The 24,356-nt window shown below is 43.0% G+C and overlaps 1 protein-coding gene across 3 annotated transcripts in view; it reads right to left on the bottom strand.

Annotated features, from left to right (window-relative positions):
• Window positions 1-2,227: 2,227 nt before the first annotated feature.
• Window positions 2,228-24,356, bottom strand: part of FKBP1A (FKBP prolyl isomerase 1A) — a 29,375-nt gene continuing 7,246 nt past the window's right edge. The window contains exons 3-5 of one of the 3 annotated variants that reach the window (XM_055544657.1): window positions 9,594-9,706; window positions 5,348-5,512; window positions 2,228-3,316 (exon numbers count right to left, since the gene is read on the bottom strand). In XM_055544657.1, coding sequence (XP_055400632.1) covers window positions 5,384-5,512; window positions 9,594-9,706 — 242 coding nt within the window. In that variant the 3' untranslated portion in view covers window positions 2,228-3,316; window positions 5,348-5,383. Of the gene's footprint in view, window positions 3,317-5,347; window positions 5,513-9,593; window positions 9,707-20,960; window positions 21,395-24,356 lie in introns of those variants that run through there. The other 2 variants (XR_008701615.1, XM_055544656.1) reach the window with 2 other exon arrangements.

Below are 24,356 nucleotides of genomic sequence, written 5' to 3'. Positions count from 1 at the left end.
ACTGCCAGGGCCCAGGTGTGATCCCTGGTCAATCGGGAAACTAAGATCTCACAAGCTGTGTGGCATGGCCAAAACACAAAACAAAAAAACTCCAAGGTGGTTAAACTTAGTACAGTCATTTGATTTTATTTACAGCCCTCTTAAAATAGTTACAAAGACTTTGTAGCAACATGGACATATATTCCTGATCAAAAACATTCAGTAGGGAAAAAAATCAGAATGCAAAATTTGTGCTAGGTTGTAATTAAAACTCAAAATGACAAGTCCCTAGGGAAATAGAGGGGACGAAGCAGGAAAAAATTGAAACCTGATTTGTTACGAGTTGTGGAATCTTGGGAGATTTTAAAAAAATCTTGACTTCTTGTTATTCTGTTCTCTGCTACACATTAAAAGAAACAAAGACCCTGTGTGAGTTTTTTCTTGCTCAAATTGCCAATGTAACAAATTGCCAGAAATTTAGTGGCTTAAAAATAACACAGATTTGGCTTATAATAACACAGATTTATCATTTTACTGCTCTAGAGGTCAGAAGTCCGAAATGGGTCTCACAGGACTAAAACCAACTGTTGGCGGGGCTGGTTCCTTCAAGCCCTGGGGAGGATTTTCTCACCTTTTCCAGCTCCTAGGGCCCACGGCCATTTCTCAGCTTGTGGTCCCTGCCTACATCTTCAAAGCCAGCACTGCAGTATCTTCAGATGTCTTTGTTCTCAAACCTCTGACTCATTTAAGGACCCATGTGATTACACTGGATCCTCCCACATGATACATGACAATCTCCCCACATCTAGGTCCTTCCTGTAACCACATCTGCAAAAACCCTTTTGCCCCATTAAGGTATTCATGAGCTCTGGGAATCAGAATGTGGACATCTTTGGCGTCCATGGTTCTGCCTGTCATGGGTAACTGACCCCGATCCAGAGGATTTCTTTCATCTTGAAGTTCAATGAGAACTTAAGTTTCCCGATGTGTCCGAGTGCAAGGAGATACAGCCTAAGAGGATACTGAAATTAAACTCTGCAACAGGCAACACTTTAGTAGAAAAAATTTAAACAATTGTTGCCTCTGGGGGTGGGGTGGGGACTGACTAGGAAAGGGCACAGGGGAACTTCCTGAGAGTGATATTCTATATTTTGATAGGTTTTTAAGTGTCAACAAACACTAAATTCTAATGATATCTAGGGGATACTGCAGTGATGTTTGCCATTTATTCTGAAATGTGACTAAAGAGACAGGTGAATAAATAAATGATAAACAGGCGTACAGTAACATGTTCATGGTAGAATCTAGGCAGTGGGTATATGGGTGTTCATGATAAAAATCTTCTGTTGTTTGGCTTTTTTTTTTTAAATAAAAGAACTATGGGGGATATAAGACATAACACTGAAATAATATTCTGGTGACTTCAATTAATAAAAGGTGGGAATTCTTTGGCAGGCCAGCGGTTAGGATTCTGCGCTCTCTCTGCCAAGGGCCCAGGTTTGATTCTTGGTTGGGGAACTAAACTCCCGTAAGCCATGTGGTGTGGTCAAATTAACAAACGAACAGATAAATTAATAAATAGATGGCTGGATGGATTTGAAAAATCATTAAGCAAGTCCCTGAACCACCTATTTAAAATCAAAGGCTCTTAACCAGGGAAATTTTGGAAGGTGTCTAGAAAGGAGTGGGACACCACAATTTTTGATGTCCATGAAAGGGGAGGTAGGGAATATTACTTAGCATATACAGGGTAGGGCCAGGGAAGCTACTGCAAGCACTCACACTGTCCACTTGACAAAAACCTCCATACCAGGTTTCACCAAGGAACACCTGCTTAAAACCCAAATCTCCCCTTTGTAACATTTCATCCATTTGCTGGCAGCACATCTCCAAAAGGGTTGTGGCTTAGTTCACCCGTTGGCGCATCCCCGACTTCCTGGAACCCCAGGAAACCCAGCACAGAGCTCTACCCAGACTTCACTTTTAATCAACTTCTGATGATGGGCGAGGGGGAGGCTCCCTGACCATCTCAGCCTCACCTCCACATAGTTCACTCCATGGTGAAGATGCAAATCTACGGCCCACTCCCTCCCACCCCCGCCAAAGACCACTGGGGCAGGATGTTCCTGCTGCAGCTCTGCTAAGACACAGCCTCCGACACTACAGCCCCACCGTCATACCCCCAACCCCATTCTCTCCACAAAAGGGCAGGGGAAGGTGCCTGAAAGTAACCACCATCACACAGAGCTGAGAAAAGCCAGCATAAAGCACTTTTATTGCAATAATAAAACTTGAAACTCATGTGTAGTGCAGGGAGTGGGGGTAGGCTGGGGGAGTAGGCAGCAATTTCTCTCACCAAATCACTACACAGGACAGCAAAGGGGTGAGAGGAGGCAAGGAGAAGTCAGGAAACTCTGAGATCAGCAGGGGGAGCTGAGCATCAAAAAACAGGAGATGCTGAAGCTGTGATGACCAGCATCATTTTCTTAAGACAACACTCAAGGATTTGTCATGATGGCTGGGCGTTCATGGGTGTTAAGTGTCTACAAACAGCACCTTCAATTAAACTTTCGATTAAAGTTCTTAAAATTTAGGAAGTAGAGCTTGGATAGCTATGCGATTACAAAAATCCTGGATATCCATTAGAAAAACCACAGGATGAAAAAAAAAAAGGCCAGGCCATGAAGGTTTCAGAGGTCTCTGTTGGCCTGGGGAACAGACATCTGCAATGTCCAACATCTCAGTGAAAATGATCTGCTTTCAAAAGGCAGAGGGTCTATGAGGAGGGTGAGGGTGGGGCAGTGGAGGCAAAGGCTCTCCCCCTTCCCACTGCAGTTTTGGGTAGGGCTTTCAATTCAACCCGAGGACATCTCTCAACTTGGAGAATAATTCGGCCCTCAAAAGCGCCTCAAATCTGCTATGGCTTTGCAGCGCAGCAGCAAGAACATTTAATATATAATAGATAAAACTTTTATCCAAAAAAATAAAATAAAATAAAGATTCTTGCACCCCCCCCACCCCAACACCAAATTCCTAGTCTAAAGTTAACCCATTACTTGTGCTGTTAATACTTGACTAATACTTAATTGGAAACCTAGATCCAAAGGACTGAAACTCAATCTTCACCCCAAAACAAAAACAAACTGAGTAATTTGAGGTTTATGGCATATAGTTCAGGTCAACACACATACGAGGAGAAAGGGGAAGAGCAAAGCCGGTGGCAGAACACATTCAGTCTGGGAAGATGTTTATACAAAGAGTGTAGTGGAACATCAGGAAAAGCTCCATACGGACTCGCTGTGTGCGTCTGGAGGCGCCAGATCCTTCTGTGGCACATCTGTTGGGGACAGAAAATCCATAAGTCCCAGCAGCTCAATGCTTTCTGTGTGGGGAAGGGACCACCACAAGGCTGTTGCCATACCATGTCCCTTCCCCAACAGCTGTGAGGTCTGATCTGTCCTCACCCCTCTGCTCCAGTTGGGAAGGACCCACTGTGCTCAGGCTGGGTTCCCAGGTGAGCAGCCTCCTTCCTGCACACCTTGGTGGTGCTTTTTAAACCTAAGGTTATATCTATGTTGCTGAGGACAGCAGGAGGGACAGAGCCCACCAATATGGCTGACAATTCAGATCCCCATTATCAATGGGTCTCCAACCTGGTTGCATATCTGGGGGCTTTAAAAAAACCCCGAAGGCTTGGACCTCACATCTAGTGACAGCGGTTAACTGGTCTTGGGGTAGCCTGGGCATCAAGAGTCTTAAAGCTTCCCAGAGACTTTAACATGCACAGCCCTAAGCCAGTTTTTCCTTGTGTCAAACGGACTGAGAAAATATCTACAGTCTTCATTCACTCACTTGAACCTGACTTTTTGGGTCTGGCCTTGAGCTTTCCCTCAAGACCTTTGCAAGAAGCTCTGAACTGTTCTTTGGCAGTGTTGGGGGGAGGCTGAGGCCAGGGTCAATCATAGCCATTCAGCCCTCTCTCCCCTCCTTCCCTTTCCTGTCCTTCCAGATTTACAGAAAGCCTGTTCCCAAATCAGGATTACTCCAGGGCTCCCTTTGGTACATTTATGTTCAAAGGACTCAGCCTTCTAGGGCAGGGACTAATGGTGCAGCTCTCTGGGCAGAGAGAGGCTCTATCAAGTGTCAGGGTTTCCTCCTGGAAGGAATGACAAGTGAAAAAGCCAGAGTCCTCAAACCTGACCAGGCATGGATGACCCAGGTGTTTAGGGATCAAACCACTGAGAGGAAATAGCCAATAAAAAAAAAAAAAGGCTCCTCTACCTCAAGACAAAGTACTCCATAACGCTGGCAGCCACTTACTACTGTTTTCAAACAGAATCACTGTCACCCAACCCCTGGCTATGGCCTTCTGGTTCCAGAAGCAGGAGGGGAGCAAATGCAGACATCTGGGGTCACATGGAGGAGGAAGGCACGGCAACCCACTTCAGTATTCTTGTCTACAGAATCCCCTGGACAGAGGAGCTTAGCCGGCTTTGGTCCATAGGGTCGCAGAGCTGGACATGAATGAAGTGACTTAGCATGCATGACGTCATGTGGAAAGATGTCAGCGTTCACATGTTTTATGATTCTAATACTCATATGAAAAGTAATGTGTTATTAGAATATTGAGTTGGCTTACCTAGAAATAAGGGAAGAGGAAGGAAAACAAGTCCAGGAAGGGGAAGCAGGAAAGGGTTCTGTCCTAATCAGTCTCTGTCTGGATGTGACCTTGAGCAAGGCCTCTTTCTCTTGGCCTTAGCCTCCTTACTTGTTGGACAGAAAGGCTCACTCAGGTCCCTAAGATCCTCTCCAGGATTGTCTGAGAACATCCTTCATACTTCATAAGCATCCTGGGCCTCATCTTTAAACCCACTGATAACAAGCTGGCCTACTGTCCTGCGTGTCCTGGGCTTGCTCCCTGAGGCAGGTGGCCCAGGTGGTAATGTCCCATTCATCCCTTTCTAACAGGCGGTGAGAGGATGTATGAATGAGGGAGCTGCACAAACTCAGCAGGGCAAGCAAAGTCATCACCAATCTTATTTCTAGAGAACTGAAATGCTGGCACTAAAAATTTGGTCTATATTTCCAGTTCCCAACTCAGTTTTAGTTTATAAGCTACATATAAAAATACTTCACTTAAACAGCTACCATCAGCTGCCCCGTCCCCCTGAGTTCTTTCAAGAGCACATGCTGTCCCTTTCCAAGGTATAAACTTGTAACAGAACTGAAAGTATGGCTGACGGAGGAAGAATATAAAGGAAAACATCCCGAGGCACCAAGGTTCTTTCTGATGCCCATCAAGCACTGGGCATGACTCGGGAGGAGCAAAGGTAGTTAAAGGAAGGTTCTTTAGCATTAAGTTCCTTACCCAAGAATGGGGAGCTCAGGGAGGAGGCCACTCCTGTCATTCCAGTTTTAGAAGTTCCACGTCAAAGATGAGAGTGGCATTTGGTGGGATGATGCCTGGGTGCCCAGTGGCACCATAGGCATAGTCTGGGGAGATAGTCAGCTTGGCTCTCTGACCCACGCTCATCTGTGAAAAGAGCAAGGAAGAATGGCAGTGCTGGATGCGCTCCCCAACTGTTCCCTTAAGAAGCAGAGCTGTTTACTGGGTGCTCCTTGGCCAGGATGGTGTGACTAGGACATTCTGGTGACTGCATGGCTGCCTGGGCACCGGGCACGCTCTGTGAGGACATGGAGGCAGGCAGACAGGCTGGATGAGCCCTCCATCTGGCTCCAAGGACCCGATAACTGATAAAAATCCCTCTTGACTCCCAGAATCGCCAGGCTCTCAATGCTTCTGTCCTGGTCCCACTAATCCGACTCTGGGCAGCCAACACTATAGACATGTCACCACCTAAGCCCTTCAGTGGCTTGTCACTAGAACCATCTATACTACTGCAAAAGGAGTGCTTTGAATAAAACTTTACTTTAGAAGAAAACACACAGAAAGTAATATTTAAGGCAGGCTACTTTTCTGCAATCTCTATATTTATACTCAGAAATGTAGAAAAAGTAAAACAAGCAATAAGATTTTCTGGGGGTACCAAGTGGCATCTACCAATTGTATGAAAATAGCATGCTACCAACTATACAAAAAAGAAAAGTATTTATACATAGTTGCACCTATCTGTATAAACATGAAAACATTTCTGGAAGAACACAAATAATACTAGCACTTTTCTATGGGGAGAGCAGAGGATGGCGGGAAAATTTTCACTTTTTAAAATGTATTTGTAGCTTTTTCATTTTCTCATCCAATACAAAATGTCTGTTTTCTGAACAGTGAGCAGGTTCTCTGCTTTATCCCCACTCTTTACTTATCTCTTTTAAGTCTCCATGTCTATTTCCTCTCACCAAATAGAACTGGAGATTTAAACAGTGTGGATAGAGGGATTTCTGTCTCTTTTTCAGAATATACTTTACTCTACATCCTTTGTAAAAGATCACTGATTTACCTCCAAATAAATGGCTTAACCAGAGAAGGCAATGGCAACCCACTTTAGTACTCTTGCCTGGAAAATCCCATGGACAGAGGAGCCTGGTAAGCTGTAGTCCATGAGGTCGCTAAGAGTTGGACACAACTCAGCGACTTCACTTTCACTTTTCACCTTCATGCATTGAAGAAGGAAATGGCAACCCACTCTAGTGTTCTTGCCTGGAGAATCCCAGGGACGGGGGAGCCTGGTGGGCTGCCGTCTATGGGGTCGCACAGAGTCGGACACAACTGAAGCGACTTAGCAGCAGCAGCAAACAGCTTAACTTTCAGAAACTGCCTTTCCCAGGTGTCTAGATTTTTGTTCCTGCCTGGCTAGAAGTTGGCAGTACAAAACAGAGAGGATCTTTGTGGCTTCCTTTCCTTCAGACGCCTCTCCAACTATACCCATACCTCTCCATGTGTGCACTCCTAGCTCTCTGACTCAGTCCAAGTGATGGTGACTGAAGAGAAAGCTACAGGCTTCTTTCCTACAGCGCCCTTCAGAAACTGGGACATGTTGGACCAAAGCGGTAAGGACAGTTGAAAGTATATGGCTTAATCTAATAAAATTCAAAGTAATGATATCCTTTTACCCAGCAATTCCACTTCCAGAATCTGCTAGCAACTCAAATGCCCACTGCAAGGGGCGTGGTTTCACAGTACAGCTGTACCATTCTTCTTAGCCTCTAGAAAGAAAACAGTGGCCTTAACTATACTAACATGGAAAGATGTCCAAGATACATGGTTAGATGAAAAAACCAAGTTGCCCAAAATAGTATATGTGCCAGGACTGAAGACCTATAAGCACAGAAAACTGGAACAATATCAAAAGAACAGGAAAAGGGGCAAAAGACAACCCTTCTTCCTGCGCTTTTAATGTATGTCCTCAAGAAATATTATATGGAGGAGTTCATGCTCTATGCAGGTCTCAGACCACCCAGACTTCCCCCAAGCAACAGCACTGTGACTGACTCAAAGCAGCCTGGCTGCAGGGGGAGACTGGGGATCTCCCTAACACTTCATCAGGCCTTACCAGTCTGGGATGGGAAGCAGGCTGATAACACTAGCTCAGTAGCAGCGACGGCTCCTGGGACACACAACACAATGATTGTTCCAGTGCTGGAACAGCCACAGAAGATGAGCCATGGAGTGGACAATGGTTGGCATGGGAGATGGGGGGTGAGCTACAGACCCAAGAGCCTACCAGACGTCTGGGGTGGGAGACAGGACAGAAGGGGTACAGTTGGAGAGGTTTCCAAAAGGAAGTAAGCCACAAAGATCCTCTCCGTTTTCTATTGCCGACTCCCAGCCAGGAAGGAACAAAAATCTAGACACCTAAGAAAGGCAGTTTCTGCAAGTTTAAGCAGTTTATTTGGAGATCAATCAGTGACACTTTATAGAGGATGTAAAGTGTGTTCTGAAAAAAACAGAAAAACAGAAATCCCTCTATCCACATTGGTTATATCTCCACTTCTCTTTGGTAAGAGGAAATAGACTAATTATCCACCATGGCAGAGCCTGATTATAAGGCTCCCTGGGTTGTAGGCCACAATAAACATCCCTTTACCTGGTCAGTGCCAAGAAAAAAATTCCTGGGCTCAGCACAAGGATAAAATCCAACTGAAATTTGGCAACCCTGGGTCCCTTATTGTCTACTGGGAATTTCATAGAGTTGGCAGAACAAAAGCTGTTTACACAAATGAGGAGGGGAGAAGTGAAGAAACAGACTTAAGACAAACAAAATGACTTTCTCCGTGAGCCTGACCTCTCAGAAGTGGTCTGACACAACATGGTCAATAATAAGACAAATACAAATTAAAACCATACCAAGATAATGTTTTTCACTCATTGTGTCCTGAAGCCAAAAGTTTTTAACAACACTGTGCTGGAAGGGCTGGGAGGAGCAGGCACCTTCATAGCCCACTGGTGGCAATTCAGTGTAATCCCTACAGATGGCAACATGGCAATATGTCAAAATCCAGTGCACACAGCTACTGAACCACTCGGTCTACTTCCAAGAATCTGCCTGTGGGAACCCCTGCACAAATGTAAAATAAAGTCCATTCAAGATTAATCACTGCAGTGTTGTTTATAATACTGAAATACTGGGAAAGACCCAAATGGCCATCAAGAGAGTCCTGGTCAAATAAACTGTAGTACACCCACCTAAGGGATACAGACTCCTTTTACTGTGCTTCACAGACACTGTGTTTGTCACAAACTGAAGGTTTGTGGTGATCCTGGGTGGAATAAGCTTACCTGTGGCTTTTCCCTCAGCATTTGCTCACCTCATGTGTGTGTGTCACATTTTGGTAATTCACGCAGTATTTTGAACCTTTTCATCACTATATTTGTATAGCAATACGCGGTCTTTGATTTGCTACCACAAAAAGATTATGACTCGGTAAAGGCTCAGATGTTAGTTAGCATTTTTTAGCAATAAAGTATTTTTTTTAACTAAGGCACATACATTTGATCATTGAACAACACAGGTTTGAATTGCCTTGGTCCACTTACATGTCCGTGTTTTTCAACACTGAACACTACATGATCCATGGTTGGCTGAGTCCTTGGATGAGGAACTTCAGGCACAGAGGACCGGCTGTGAAAGTTATGTGTGGATTTTTAACTGTTCAGGGGGCAGGGAGGTGGGGTTTGGTGTCCCTACCCTGCACTGCTCAAGGATCATCTGTCCATTGTTTTTTAGGCATGATGCTATTGCACACTTAATAAACTATAGTGTAAACATAATTTTAATATGCACCGGGAAACCAAAAAATTCATGTGACTCACTTTACTGCAAGATTTGCTTTATTGTGGTGGCCTGAAACCAAGCCTGCAATACTTCCAAGATCTGCCTACACCATGAAGCTCTATGAGGAGAGCTTTCTTCTCTTTTATGTCCTGGTACATAAAGTATCAGATTGATTAAGTGCAAAAGAAAAGAGCAGAACAGTGTGTGTGTGTGTGTGTGTGTGTGTGTCTAAAAAAAGGGTTGGGGGGCATTTACAGAAATTCTACAAAAACATTAATAAAAGGAGTTATTTGGGTGAGGGAGCTAGCAATGAAATTTTTCCTACTCATAAACATAATTTAAGAAGTAGACACTAAAAAAAAAAAAAAAAAGAGAGCATACCTGGGCAACCCCTTCTTCCCAGCCTCGGATCACCTCCTGCTTGCCCAGCACAAACTTAAAGGGCTTGTTTCTGTCCCGGGAGGAATCGAATTTCTTTCCATCTTCAAGCATCCCTGTGGAAAAGGGCAGTTGTAACATGAGTAACGAGGAGGAATGACATGAGGGAAGTGAGAGGCAGCAGGAGAGTGCCTGTCCTAGAGGCCAGCACTGGAAGACCTGGTGGTGTCCTAGGATTTCCTGTGTCCTCAGTGGGCCTCTGAGGAGCTGAGGTAGTCCCTCTATTCCAGCTAGCGAAGGCTCTTCCCCAACTCAAGGCAGTAAGCTGATACCAGAGGCAGGCTGTCTACCTTGTTCTGGAGAATGGGGAAGCAGACACACTCCTGGCAGGAATTCCCAGCACTCTGGATTTCCTCCCAGACTGAGAGCAACTGCGGGCCCTTTAAGCACACAGTTCTCAGTCAGTCTATGTGCAAGCCATATTCCTCCCTGAATTCACCCATCATCTTTTACAGAAAGTGGGTAGTGCCAGAACGTAACTGAACTGTAGGATACTAGCTGGTATTGGAGAAGGAGCATTGGAAAAGACACCAAAAACCTTTCACTGATCAACTGTCAAAAGCTCTGGTTCAACCGTGGGCAGCGCTTCTAATCTGAGTCAGAGACTGGGCAAGGTACTTTCCACACATGAACTTATTCAATCCTCCCCACAGCAAAGGATTCCTGTCCCCACTTCACAGAAGAAGTAACTGAGGCAGAGAAAAGCGAAGTAATGTGGTAAGGCATTAAAGCTAGGCTATAAATCCAAAAACCATTTTCATTCTGCCATTCCAGTTTCTCATAAGCCAGACAACCCATACTGGAAACTTCCACTAAAAGGGGGCATTTCAGAGATGGAAATGCCAGGGGATGAGTGTCATGACAAAAGACCAACAGATACCTGCAACTCCTTGTTCACAAAAGACCATCACATTGGTTTCTCCAGAAGCCAGTGTCAGCCAATTGTGATAGCTGTCACTGAGGTCTTGAAAACACACCTTCATCCCAGACTGGAAGGGAGCCCATTGCTGACATATAACTAACACAATACTGATTTCACTGGAGGTGGAGGGAGGGCAACCACTATGGTTCTAAGCAACCCTCTAAAGACCCAGCAAAACACAGAATTCTGTTGTATTTGTATGTTTTCAGAGGTAGAGGGAAATTCCAACCTAAAAAATATTGTCAACACTGGTAGGTGGAATGGGGAAGCAGAGATCAATTGCCAGCTTATCACAGTCACCAGACTTTCTGTATTTTGACAAAATAGGAAAATGGGGAGTCGTGGGGACAGGAACTACTGTCCTAACAGAGGAGAAGGGACAGATGTCCTAGGGCAGAGTGGGTGATGATACTGCCTGAAACTGGGAGCTGAAGACTGAAAGGGAGACACAAAGATGGAGATCCACCCTGGTTAAGTCACTATAAAGCTAGGAACTGGCACCCTAAAACTAACAAGTTCGGGTGTACATGTAGCTCATCTCTTTACCAGAACACAATCATTATCTGATCAAAGAAATGATAAATAAATAGTTTTCTAAAAATGACAAACTGGGAGAAAACTAGATCTCCACTCTCCATAATACTCACCATAGATGTTCCCTCTAGCCCATTTCAAGCTCTTCACACACTGACCACAGCCCAAATAAACTCAGCATCAAGGGTGAGAGCAGGCAACAAGAAGCTAGGCATTTCAGAATCCTTTCTTTTTCAGGAGCCTTTCCATCCATCTGCCAGAGACTGCTTTTAACAAATGAGGAAATCAACTCCAAGGCTATAATTTGCAGGATGCTGAAGGAGGTTATGCAAAAAAGGAAGCAATGTCCATTAAGAAGCAGGAATGAATGTGCATATGATGCTTTCTCGAGTGGGAATTAGGTTTGTCAGTATTGAATGCAGAATATAAGAGAACTATGATATCAAAACAGGTATTAACAGTTTTGGCCAAGATGGAGGAAAAGGGATCAGATTTACCCTTCTACCTAATCAACCAAAACCTGAAACAAAAAGACACCAGACAAACCAACCACAGGAAAAAAAAAAAAAGAAATTGAATGAAACCAAAAAGAGGCCAGACTACAGTTACAACAGTGAAGACGCTGGATTTTGCAATTAAAGCCTGTGATCCCTGAGAAATAAAACTAACAAGATGAGAGCTATGATGCCCCCCTCCTCCCCAGCTTATATCCTAGGAAGCTTCCGAGAGAAGAAAACAGAACAGAGTCTATTGGACACACACCAGGGAGAGGAAGAGCGTAAAGGAAGATGCCCAGATCTACAGAGTCCCCCGTAAGTACCCACCACAGTACTAATCAATGCACGTGGCCTGAGGACACCACTCATAGCCTGGAAAAGAACCCATCCAAAAGGTTTACAAGGAACAGTGCTCAGAGCCTACACAGGACTGGGATCAGTACTGGTTCCCACTAGCTGAACTGAAAAATGTCATGGTTCATGAGGCACAGCATAGGATCTCTGGGAAGATCTTGCCTCAGCAGTAAGGAGTAATCAGCCCCCACCTGAGCACTGCTTTGGAGGAGCCACCTAACAAATCATAAAAGCAAGACCGCAGAGGATCAAACTGTTTCCAAGTAACTCAAGTGTTTACCCATAAGAAACTCAAGAAGATTTTTAGGAATAAAATATCCAGCACCCCAAAAGGTAAAATTCACAATGTCTAGCATCTAAAGATGGTTGTTGTTCGGTTGCCAAGTCATGTCCAACTCTTTGCAACTCCATGGACTGTGGCACGCCAGGCCTCCCTGTCCATCACAATCTCCTGGAGTTTGCCCAAGTTCATGTCCATTAAATCAATGATGCCATCCAACCATCTCATCCTCTGTCGCTCTCTTCTCCTTCTGCCTTCAATCTTTCCTATTATCAGGCAAAGTCTTTTCCAGCGAGTCAGCTCATCGCATCAGGTGGCCAAAGGATTGGAGCTTCAGCATCAGTCCTTCCAATGAATATTCAGGGTTGATTTCCTTTAGGATTGACTGGTTTGATCTCCTTGCTGTCCAAGCGACTCTCAAGAGTCTTCTCCAACAGCCCAATTCAAAAGCATCAATTCTTCGGGGCTCAGCCTTCTTTATGGCCCAACTCTCACATCTACACACAACTATTGAAAAGATCATCAAGGCTACTCTATAGCCTTGACTATACAAAACCTGTCAGCAAAACAATGTCTGTGCCTTTTAACACGCTATTCAGGTGGTCATAGCTCTTCCAAGAAGCAATCGTCTTCTAATTTCACAGCTGCAGCCACCATCTGAACCCAGGAAGAGGAAATCTGTCACTGCTTCCACCTTTTTCCCTTCTATTTGCCATGACGTGATGGGACTGAAGTGGTTGTCTATGGCGGCTTTAGAAAGTGCTGAGGAAAGAAGAAAAGCAAAAAGCAAGGGAGAAAGGGAAAGGTATACCCAACTGAATGCAGAGTTCCAGAGAATACCAAGGAGAGACAAGATGGCCTTCTTCAATGAACAATCCCAAGATTACCAAGCATGCAAAGATGCAGGAAAGTATGACCCACATGCAACTAATCAATAAACTGAAACCAATCCAGAAGTGACACAGATGTTAGACCGAGCAGAGGACGACTATAAGATTGAAGTCAAACTTCCAGAGGTGAAAACCGTAATGCCTGAAATGAAAAACATGCTGAGCTTAGAAGAACTGGATGGACATCCACAGGCAAAAAGTAAAAGCTTGGACCTATACTTCACATCATAATCAAATGTCAACTAAAAATCGGCTCTAAAAGAACACTAAACCTATAAAATTTATAGATGAACTCATAAGAAAATAACCTTTGACTGTGAGTCGTGCAAAAATTTCTTAGATATGAGGTGAAAAAGCACACTCCATAAAAGGACAAAATGAACTCCATCAAAAATGAAAACTTCTGCACTTTTAAAGAATACTTTTAAGAGAATGAAAAGTCAAGCCACAGAATGGGAGAAATCTTTACGGGACATATCTCTCATAACGGACTTATGTCCAGAATATGAAAAGAACCCTCAAAAAACTCAGCAAAAAAACAATTTAAAAAGGGCAAAAGATATGAATCCATTCTTCATTGAAAAGGATAAAAAATGGCAAATAAGTACATGAAAATATATTCAACACGATCATCATTAAAAAATGCAAATTAAAACCACTAGGAGGTATGACTACTATCGATTAGAATGTATAAAACTACTCATTATCATATTATTAGAATATAATTATATTATTATAATATAATATAATCAGATCAGATCAGTCGCTCTGTCACGTCCGACTCTTTGCGACCCCATGAATTGCAGCACGCCAGGCCTCCCTATCCATCACCAACTCCCGGAGTTCACTCAGACTCACGTCCATCAAGTCGGTGATGCCATCCAGCCATCTCATCCTCTGTCGTCCCCTTCTCCTCCTGCCCCCAATCCCTCCCAGCATCAGAGTCTTTTCCAATGAGTCAACTCTTCGCATGAGGTGGCCAAAGTACTGGAGTCTCAGCTTTAGCATCATTCCTTCCAAAGAAATCCCAGGGCTGATCTCCTTCAGGATGGACTGGTTGGATCTCCTTGCAGTCCAAGGGACTCTCAAGAGTCTTCTCCAACACCACAGTTCAAAAGCATCAATTTTTCGGCGCTCAGCCTTCTTCACAGTCCAACTCACATCCATACATGACCACTGGAAAAACCATAGCCTTGACCAGACGGACCTTTCTTGGCAAAGTAATGTCTCTGCTTTTGAATATGCTGTCTAGGTTGGTCATAACTTTCCTTCCAAGGAGTAAGCGTCTTTTAATTTCATGGCTGCAGTCACCATCTGCAGTGATTTTGGAGCCCCGAAAAATAAAGTCTGACACTGTTTCCACTGTTTCCCCATCTATTTCCCATGAAGTGGTGGGACCGGATGCCATGATCTTCGTTTTCTGAATGTTGAGCTTTAAGCCAACTTTTTCACTCTCCACTTTCACTTTCATCAAGAGGCTTTTGAGTTCCTCTTCACTTTCTGCCAGAAGGGTGGTGTCATCTGCATATCTGAGGTTATTGATATTTCTCCCGGCAATCTTGATTCCAGCTTGTGTTTCTTCCAGTCCAGCGTTTCTCATGATGTACTCTGCATATAAGTTAAATAAACAGGGTGACAATATACAGCCTTGACGAACTCCTTTTCCTATTTGGAACCAGTCTGTTGTTCCATGTCCAGTTCTAACTGTTGCTTCCTGACCTGCATACAAATTTCTCAAGAGGCAGATCAGGTGGTCTGGTATTCCCATCTCTTCCAGAATTTTCCACAGTTTATTGTGATCCACACAGTCAAAGGCTTTGGCATAGTCAATAAAGCAGAAATAGATGTTTTTCTGGACTCTCTTGCTTTTTCCATGATTCAGCAGATGTTGGCAATTTGATCTCTGGTTCCTCTGCCTTTTCTAAAACCCACTTTGAACATCAGGAAGTTCACGGTTCACATATTGCTGAAGCCTGGCTTGGAGAATTTTGAGCATGACTTTACTAGCGTGTGAGATGAGTGCAATTATGCGGTAGCTTGAGCATTCTTTGGCATTGCCTTTCTTTGGGATTGGAATGAAAACTGACCTTTTCCAGTCCTGTGGCCACTGCTGAGTTTTCCAAATTCGCTGGCATATTGAGTGAAGCACTTTCACAGCATCATCTTTCAGGATTTGGAACAGCTCAACTGGAATTTCATCACCTCCACTAGCTTTGTTCGTAGTGATGCTTTCTAAGGCCCACTTGACTTCACATTCCAGGATGTCTGGCTCTAGGTCAGTGATCACACCATCGTGATTATCTGGGTCGTGAAGATCTTTTTTGTACAGTTCTTCTGTGTATTCTTGCCATCTCTTCTTAATATCTTCTGCTTCTGTAAGGTCCATACCATTATTATTATATTATGTACTGGCAGGGATACAGAGGAACTGGAATCCCCACATGCTGCTGGTGGGACTATAAAACAGAACAGCCACTTTGGAAAACAGCTGGCAGTTTAAACATACACCTCCCATTTGACCCGGTCATTCTACTCCTAGATATTTATCCAAGAGAAATGGTGCTTTTGGCTATATAAAAATATTCATATACACAAATGCTCATAGCAGACCTATTTATAATAACCAATAACTGGAACAATCCAAACATCTGCCAGCTGGTAAACAGATAATTAAATATATCCATATGATAGAAAATTATTCAGCCATAAAAAGGAACGAGCTACTGACTCGTGGAACAACATAACCTCAAAATAATCATGCTGAGTGAAAGCCAGGCAAAACAGTACACATGGTATGATTCCATTTCTATAAAACTTTAGAAAAGGCACACTAACCTATGCTGACTATCAGTGGTTGTCAGGGATGGGAAGAGGAGGGAGGTTTCAAAGAGTAACAAAGAAACATATCAAAACTCATGAAACTGTACACATTAAATATGAATAGCTTATTTACTGGATGTCAATTACACCTCTATAAAACTGTTATTTTAAAAAACAGGAGAAAGGGGAAAAGTGAGATTTACTAAAATGCAACATGCTTGCTTCCTACACCCAACCAGGCAGTGGATGGCAGGTGCTTCCTCTGTTTGGGAAGGAGCAGGTAAAGCAGGCAAGTTAGCCTCAGCAGCTGCTCCCATTTTAGCTCTGGACATCTCCGTGCCAGAACCGGGAGCCCTTGAACAGTGAAGCCACCTGCCAAGTTAGTGCTGTAATTTCCTAGAGAAAACACTTCTCTGCTGAGAGAAGGCAACTGAGGTTACAGTGCAGACACGACAGCTGATACTCTTTAAGCTCCGAAGGCCATTCTTAGCAAAAACCTGGATCACCAGCATGACCTTCTATTTAAAGAACTGACTGATTCCATTTCTGACTACACACAAATCTATACCTCATGACCCAGAAACTGTCTAGGATAGCTACGTACTCTTGATGTGAAGAACTAGTTCTCGTCTTTCCCAACTGAACATGGCTCAAGATCAGACCTGGACTCAAAGAGTTCTATGTCCCTGAGGCACTCAGCTCAACCCCTGGCACTCATGAGCACTTTAGGATCTGCTTCATTTGCACAATTTTAAAGAACTAGCAGGACAACCACAAGGCTTTGGACCTCTTCCCTATGTGATAAAAAGAATCTGAGGGGTAATCCCAGAATGGCAGTTTTTTACATTAGGCACCTTTAAATTCCTCGGCAAACTCCAGGCTCTCCAGTTAAAAGCATGAGGCCATGAAAGGAGCAAAAGCTATGGCTGCCTGAGGGATTGTCAAATCGGCCTCTGGCTGCAATGCAGTTGATGTCACCTTCACCTGGGTCTACTCCCAAACTGTTTCAGCTGTTCTTTGGGGGAGAATCAAACTCAGATCCCTGGAGAGGGAGCAGGAAGGCTTTAAAAGAGAGAGCGTATGCATGATAGTGGGGAAGTCTCCAGATCCTCTCCTCGCAGGATCCCGCCCACAGCTTGGCTTTCTGCTGCCTGTTATGGAGGGCTCTTCCTTGCTCAAAAGGAACCAGCAGAGGCAGACCTGGCCAGCAGCTGCTATGCAAAAGCCCCTCGGACTGTTTCCAGACACTCAGCCCATGTCACAGAAGCAGTGGTTAAGACCCAAGGCCAGGGAATTCCCTGGTGGTCCAGTGGTTAAGGATCTGACTCTCGCTGCCAAGGGCCTGGGTTCAATCCCTGGTCAGCAAAGATCTGGCATGGCATGCAGCCAAAAAATAAAAATACATAAATAATACATTAAAAAGAAAATAAAAAATCTTAAAAAAAAAAAAAAAAAAGGCAGAAGAAGGACCCAAGGCTAGCATTTGGAGAGTCTGGAGAACCCCTGGGTTATCATTTCACTTAACAGAAAAGAAGCCACTTCTAGCGCACTCTGCTTCGTGGAAGGCAGAGTTCCCAGATACCCTCTACTGGGTAAGGGAAGATGACTGAGGAAGGCATGAATCTACGGCCTCACCACATGTTGTAGTTAAAGCTCATGATTCACAATGTGATTTTCATTAGCTGGTGCATCTTTGCAGGTGGTTTTCACAGGAAACATTTTGCAGGGCCCCAAATATGGAAAGTTTTAGAACAACCAACCAACAACAAAAACCTAAACCAAACAATAACAAAACAGAATATCCCAAACCCCAAGCTTTCAAAACTATATAAAGTTCTTGCTACTTACAGTTGGGAGAGGGAGAAAGAATTTCTACTTTTAACTTAATACCAGTTAGTTTTTTAAGGAATCTGCATACTGTTCTCTAGAGTAGCTAGTATTAATTTAGATTCCCACCAACAGTGCAAGTTCAGTTCAATTCAGTTGGTCAGTCGTATCCGACTCTGCGACCCCATGAATCGAAGCACGCCAGGCCTCCCTGTCCATCACCAACTCCCAGAGTTCACTCAGACTCACAGCCATTGAGTCGGTGATGCCATCCAGCCATCTCATCCTCTGTCGTGCCCTTCTCCTCCTGCCCCCAATCCCTCCCAGCATCAGAGTCTTTTCCAATGAGTCAACTCTTCGCGTGAGGTGGCCAAAGTACTGGAGTTTCAGCTTTAGCATCATTCCTTCCAAAGAAATCCCAGGGCTGATCTCCTTGCAGTCCAAGGGACTCTCAAGAGTCTTCTCCAACACCATAGTTCAAAAGCATCAATTCTCCAGCGCTCAGCTTTCTTCACAGTGCAAGAGGGTTCCCTTTTCTCCACATCCTCTCTTTATTTATTGTTCGCAGACTTTTCAATGATGGCCATTCTGACAGGTATGAGATGATACCTCATTGTAGTTTGGATTTGCATTTCTCTAACGATGAGCAATGTTGAGCATCTTTTCATGTGTTTATCAGCCATCTGTATGTCTTCTTTGCAGAACTGTCTGTTTAGGCCTTCTGCCCACTTTTTGATAGTGGTGTTTTGTCTTCCTGGTATTGAGTTGCCTGAGCTACTTGTGTATTTTAGAGATTAATCCTTTGTCAGTTGCTTCATTTGCTACTATCTTCTCCCATTCTGACAGCTATCTTTTCACCTTCCTTAGTTTCCTTGCTACTATTTTCTCCCATTCTGACAGCTATCTTTTCACCTTCCTTAGTTTCCTTCATTGTGCAAAAGCTTTTAAGTTTAATTAGGTCCATTTTTTAAAAATTTCCATTACTCTAGGAGGTGGGTCATAGAGGATCTTGCTGTGATTTATGTCAGAGTGTTTTGTCTATGTTTTCCTCTAAGAGTTTTATATAGTTTCTGGTCTTACATTTAGGTCTTTAACCCATTTTGAGTTTATTTTTGTGTATGGTGTTAGGAAGTGTTCTAATTTCATTCTCTTACATGTAGCTGTCCAATTTTCCCAGCACCACTCATTGAAGAGGCTGTCTTTTCTTTATTGTATATTTTTGCCTCCTTTGTCAAAAATAAGGTGCCCATAGGTGTGGGGATTTATCCCCAGGCTTTCTATCTTGTTCCATTGGTCTACATTTCTGTTTTTGTGCAAATACAATGCTGTCTTGATAACTGTAGTTTTGTAGTATAGTCTGAAATCAGGAAAGTTGATCCCTCTAGTTCCATTTTTCTTTATCAAGACTGCTTTTGGTTATTCAGGGTATTCTGTGTTTCCATACAAACTGTGAATTTTTTTTTATAGTTCTGTGAAAAATACAATTGGTAATTTGATAGGGCCTGCATTGAATGTGTAGATTGCTCTGTGTGGTCAATTTGACAACATTGATTCTTTCAATCCAAGAACATGACGTATCTCTCCATCTGTTTGTAATCTTTGATTTCTTTCATCAGTGTCTTACAGTCTTCTGCATACAGGTCTGTTGTCTCTTTAGGTAGGTTTATTCCTAGGTATTTTATTCATTTATTTGCAATGGTAAGTGGGATTGTTTCCTTCATTTCACTGATTTTTCATTGTTACTATATACAAAAGTAAGGGATTTCTGTGTATTAATTTTATATCATACAACTTTACTAAATTCAGTGATTAGCTCTAGTGGTTTTTTGGTGGCATTTTTAGGGTTTTCTATGTATAGTATCACATCATCTGCACATAGTGAGTTTTACTTTTTCTTTTCCAATCTGGATTCCTTTTTTCTTCTCTGAATGCCATGGCTAGGACTTTCAAAACTATACTGAATAATAATGGTAAGAGTGGGCACCCTTGTCTTATTCCTGATCTTAGAGGAAATGCTTTCAGTTTCTTACCACTGAATAATGTTTGCTATGGGTTTGTCATTATGGCCTTCATTATGTTAAGGTATGTTCCTTCTATGCCGATTTTCTGGAGTTTTTATCATAAATGAATGTTGGAATTCTGTTGAAAGCTTTCTCTGCATCTACTGAGATGATCATATGGTTTTTATTTTTCAATTTTGTTAATCTGGTGTATCACATTGATTGATTTGTGCATAATGAAGAATCTTTGCATCCCTGGGATAAACTCCAGGATTAATCTCCAAAATATATAAGAGCTCATACAGCTCAATATCAGAAAAACAAACAACCCAATCAAAAAGTGGGCAGAAGATCTAACAGAAGTATGATACCAATCAGAACAGGAATGCAGACTTTCCACACTCCAGCTGAAGTCTAATGCCAGGTCCTAAGTGACCACTTGAAACAGTCACTGAGTACCTACTCCATGCCAAGCACCAAAGGAGAGAGACCCTGGAGACCACCAGCCCTGTGGGGCTGACTTCCTGGAGCCTACAGTCTCCTGGGGAAAGAGCAGATGTAACTACACACTGCCTGATGGGCACCTTGTTCGAGATAGAGGCCTAAGTGTGTGCACACATCTGAAGTGTCACTTTAGCCAAGGGTCGGGGAGCCCACCGAGGGCGTGTCATTTAAGCTGCAAGAGGAGCCTGCCCTGGTGTGAAGTGGAGGCAGTGTGGCAGGCCAGAGGCCTTCCTGGGGGGAAAGGTTGGTGTGTTTGGGGAACTGAATGCAGGCCAGGGTGGCCTGAGCTCCTGGGAAGGGAAAAGGAAAGGCAAAGAGAACAGACACAGCAGCAGCCAGGAGCAGATTATCCCCCCTTTTCTCTCCCTTTCCTCCTCCTGCTCTTTGTACTGCTAGAATTTATCAGGCCAAAGTTAAAGGGGCCCAAGGGAATACATGCCTAAGTTGTTCAAAACACCTCCGGACTTTTCCATGGGAAATAGTAGATGACAATACCATTTTTAGAGAAAATCCCAAGGCAGACAAATGAGCCTTAGTTTATAGACATAATGAACTGTATCTATAACATTTCAACTCCTATTTTATAGAAAATCAAGGTAGTGGAAGGAGCTACACACAACCAGGAGAAAATGAGACAGACGTGGGGGTATTCTAATCAGAAACTTTACAAAAATCAGTTTTAAACCACCAAACATGTTCAAGTTAAAAATTTTATTGTATAAATTATATCCAGTAAAGCTGTCAATAAAAAAAGTCTGAGACCCATTGCAAGGAACCAGAGTTCTTTGGAGAGAGGTGACTAAGGCAAGGAACAGAACAGTGAAACTAAGGAAATGATTAAAAACAGTGGAAGCATGTCAAAAAGGCAGGGGCTGCGTGCATGCACTCTCAGTCACTTCAGTTGTGTCCAACCCTTTGTGACCCTAAGGGCTACAGCCCACCGTTCATGGGATTTTTGTGACACAAATACTGAAGTGGGTTGCCATGCACTCCTCCAGGGGATCTTCCTGACCCAGGGATGGAACCCGCGTCTCCTGTGTCTTCTGCACTGCAGGCAGATTCTTTACTGCTGACCCAGCCAGGAAGCCCCCCTGAAGGGGCTCCTACTGGCCAAATCTGGGACAAGAGTTATCAAAAAGAATAATGAATAACAATAGTTTTAAGGCCCTGAGTAAAATATGAGTCCCTAATATACTAAAGATAAATAAATAAATAGATGGGGAGAGTCACTTGTCACCATGGAGGATGACTATAAAACCAATTCCTGACCTTAAAATTGATAATTAAAGCAAAAGAATTCAGCTTTACCCTGTGTAATAGAAGAGCAGTTAATAAATGTGGAAGATATGAAAAAAAAAGCTTTTAATTACCATTTTGTAAATTAAATGCCAATGAAACAGTTTTTTCAGGTAAGAATCATCAACTGATATAAAAAACAGCAGGTGAAAGGCTGGTGAGGAGCAGGGCACATGCAGGATGTCCGAGCACTTTGACAATGGCCTCGTTAATTCAAAGGGTAAAATGCATAATCAGAAAAAAGATCAATTTAGCATCACAAATAGTGATGTTCCCCATGGTATGCCAAGTATGAAGTACACAGCATCATGTTAGAAGTCTTCACACTAAAATGTTTTAACCAGAAACTGTTTAGACATTTCAACTCCTAGTTTAAAGGAAATCAAGATAGTGGAAGGAGTTATACAACAATCAGGAAAAAACAATGAGATAGATGTGGGGGTAACAGTGAGATATGAAGACTCTTCTGGATGTTTACTACAGACATAATCTCCAACTGAACTCTTTTTTTTTTTTTTAAGCTTTTGAAAAACACTTTGAAGACAACTGGGGTAGTTTCAATACGCATTTGGCTTTAGATACTACTGAATCATTTAAAATTTTCTCAGAGGTGACCAGAATTAGAATAGGGAGAATACTCTCATTCTTATAGCATGCTCAAGTACTTAGAGAAAAGTATCATGTCAGCACTGGTCATAACAAACACCCTCGTCCAACAACACAGGAGAAGACGCTACACATGGACATCACCAGATGGTCAACACCGAAATCAGATTGATTCTATTCTTTGCAGCCAAAGATGGAGAAGCTCTATACAAGTCAGCAAAAACAAGAGCAGGAGCTGACTGTGCCTCAGACCATGAACTCCTTATTGCCAAATTCAAACTTAAATTGAAGAAAGTAGGGAAAACCACTAGACCATTCAGGTATGACCTAAATCAAATCCCTTATGATTATACAGTGGAAGTGAGAAATAGATTTAAGGGCCTAGATCTGATAGATAGAGTGCCTGATGAACTATGGAATGAGGTTCGTGACACTGTACAGGAGACAGGGATCAAGACCATTCCCATAGAAAAGAAATGCAAAAAAGCAAAATGGCTGTATGGGGAGGCCTTACAAATAGCTGTGAAAAGAAGAGAAGTGAAAAGCAAAGGAGAAAAGGAAAGATATAAACATCTGAATGCAGAGTTCCAAAGAATAGCCAAGAAGAGATAAGAAAGCCTTCTTCAGCGATCAATGCAAAGAAATAGAGGAAAACAACAGAATGGGAAAGACTAGGGATCTCTTCAAGAAAATCAGAGATACCAAAGGAACATTTCATGAAAAGATGAGCTCGATAAAGGACAGAAATGGTATGGACCTAACAGAAGCAGAAGATATTAAGAAGAGATGGCAAGAATACACAGAAGAACTGTACAAAAAAGATCTTCACGACCCAGATAATCACGATGGTGTGATCACTGACCTAGAGCCAGACATCCTGGAATGTGAAGTCAAGTGGGCCTTAGAAAGCATCACTACGAACAAAGCTAGTGGAGGTGATGAAATTCCAGCTGAGCTGTTCCAAATCCTGAAAGATGATGCTGTGAAAGTGCTTCATTCAATATGCCAGCAAATTTGGAAAACTCAGCAGTGGCCACAGGACTGGAAAAGGTCAGTTTTCATTCCAATCCCAAAGAAAGGCAATGCCAAAGAATGCTCAAGCTACCGCACAATTGCACTCATCTCACACGCTAGTAAAGTCATGCTCAAAATTCTCCAAGCCAGGCTTCAGCAATATGTGAACCGTGAACTTCCTGATGTTCAAGCTGGTTTTAGAAAAGGCAGAGGAACCAGAGATCAAATTGCCAACATCCGCTGGATCATGGAAAAAGCAAGAGAGTTCCAGAAAAACATCTATTTCTGCTTTATTGACTATGCCAAAGCCTTTGACTGTGTGGATCACAATAAACTGTGGAAAATTCTGAAAGACATGGGAATACCAGACCACCTGATCTGCCTCTTGAGAAATTTGTATGCAGGTCAGGAAGCAACAGTTAGAACTGGACATGGAACAACAGACTGGTTCCAAATAGGAAAAGGAGTTTGTCAAGGCTGTATATGGTCACCCTGTTTATTTAACTTATATGCAGAGTACATCATGAGAAACGCTGGACTGGAAGAAACACAAGCTGGAATCAAGATTGCCGGGAGAAATATCAATAACCTCAGATATGCAGATGACACCACCCTTATGGCAGAAAGTGAAGAGGAACTCAAAAGCCTCTTGATGAAAGTGAAAGTGGAGAGTGAAAAAGTTGGCTTAAAGCTCAACATTCAGAAAACGAAGATCATGGCGTCCGGTCCCACCACTTCATGGGAAATAGATGGGGAAACAGTGGAAACAGTGTCAGACTATTTTTCTGGGCTCCAAAATCACTACAGATGGTGACTGCAGCCATGAAATTAAAAGATGCTTACTCCTTGGAAGGAAAGTTATGACCAACCTAGACAGCATATTCAAAAGCAGAGATATTACTTTGCCAAGAAAGGTTCGTCTAGTCAAAGCTATGGTTTTTCCTGTGGTCATGTATGGATGTGAGAGTTGGACTGTGAAGAAGGCTGAGCACCGAAGAATTGATGCTTTTGAACTGTGGTGTTGGAGAAGACTCTTGAGAGTCCCTTGGACTGCAAGGAGATCCAACCAGTCCATCCTGAAGGAGATCAGCCCTGGGATTTCTTTGGAAGGAATGATGCTAAAGCTGAAACTCCAGTACTTTGGCCACCTCACGTGAAGAGT

Source organism: Bubalus kerabau, chromosome 13 (assembly GCF_029407905.1).
Source record: "Bubalus kerabau isolate K-KA32 ecotype Philippines breed swamp buffalo chromosome 13, PCC_UOA_SB_1v2, whole genome shotgun sequence".
NCBI classification, from domain to species: domain Eukaryota; kingdom Metazoa; phylum Chordata; class Mammalia; order Artiodactyla; family Bovidae; genus Bubalus; species Bubalus kerabau.
This window is presented reverse-complemented; position numbering and strand designations above follow the sequence as displayed.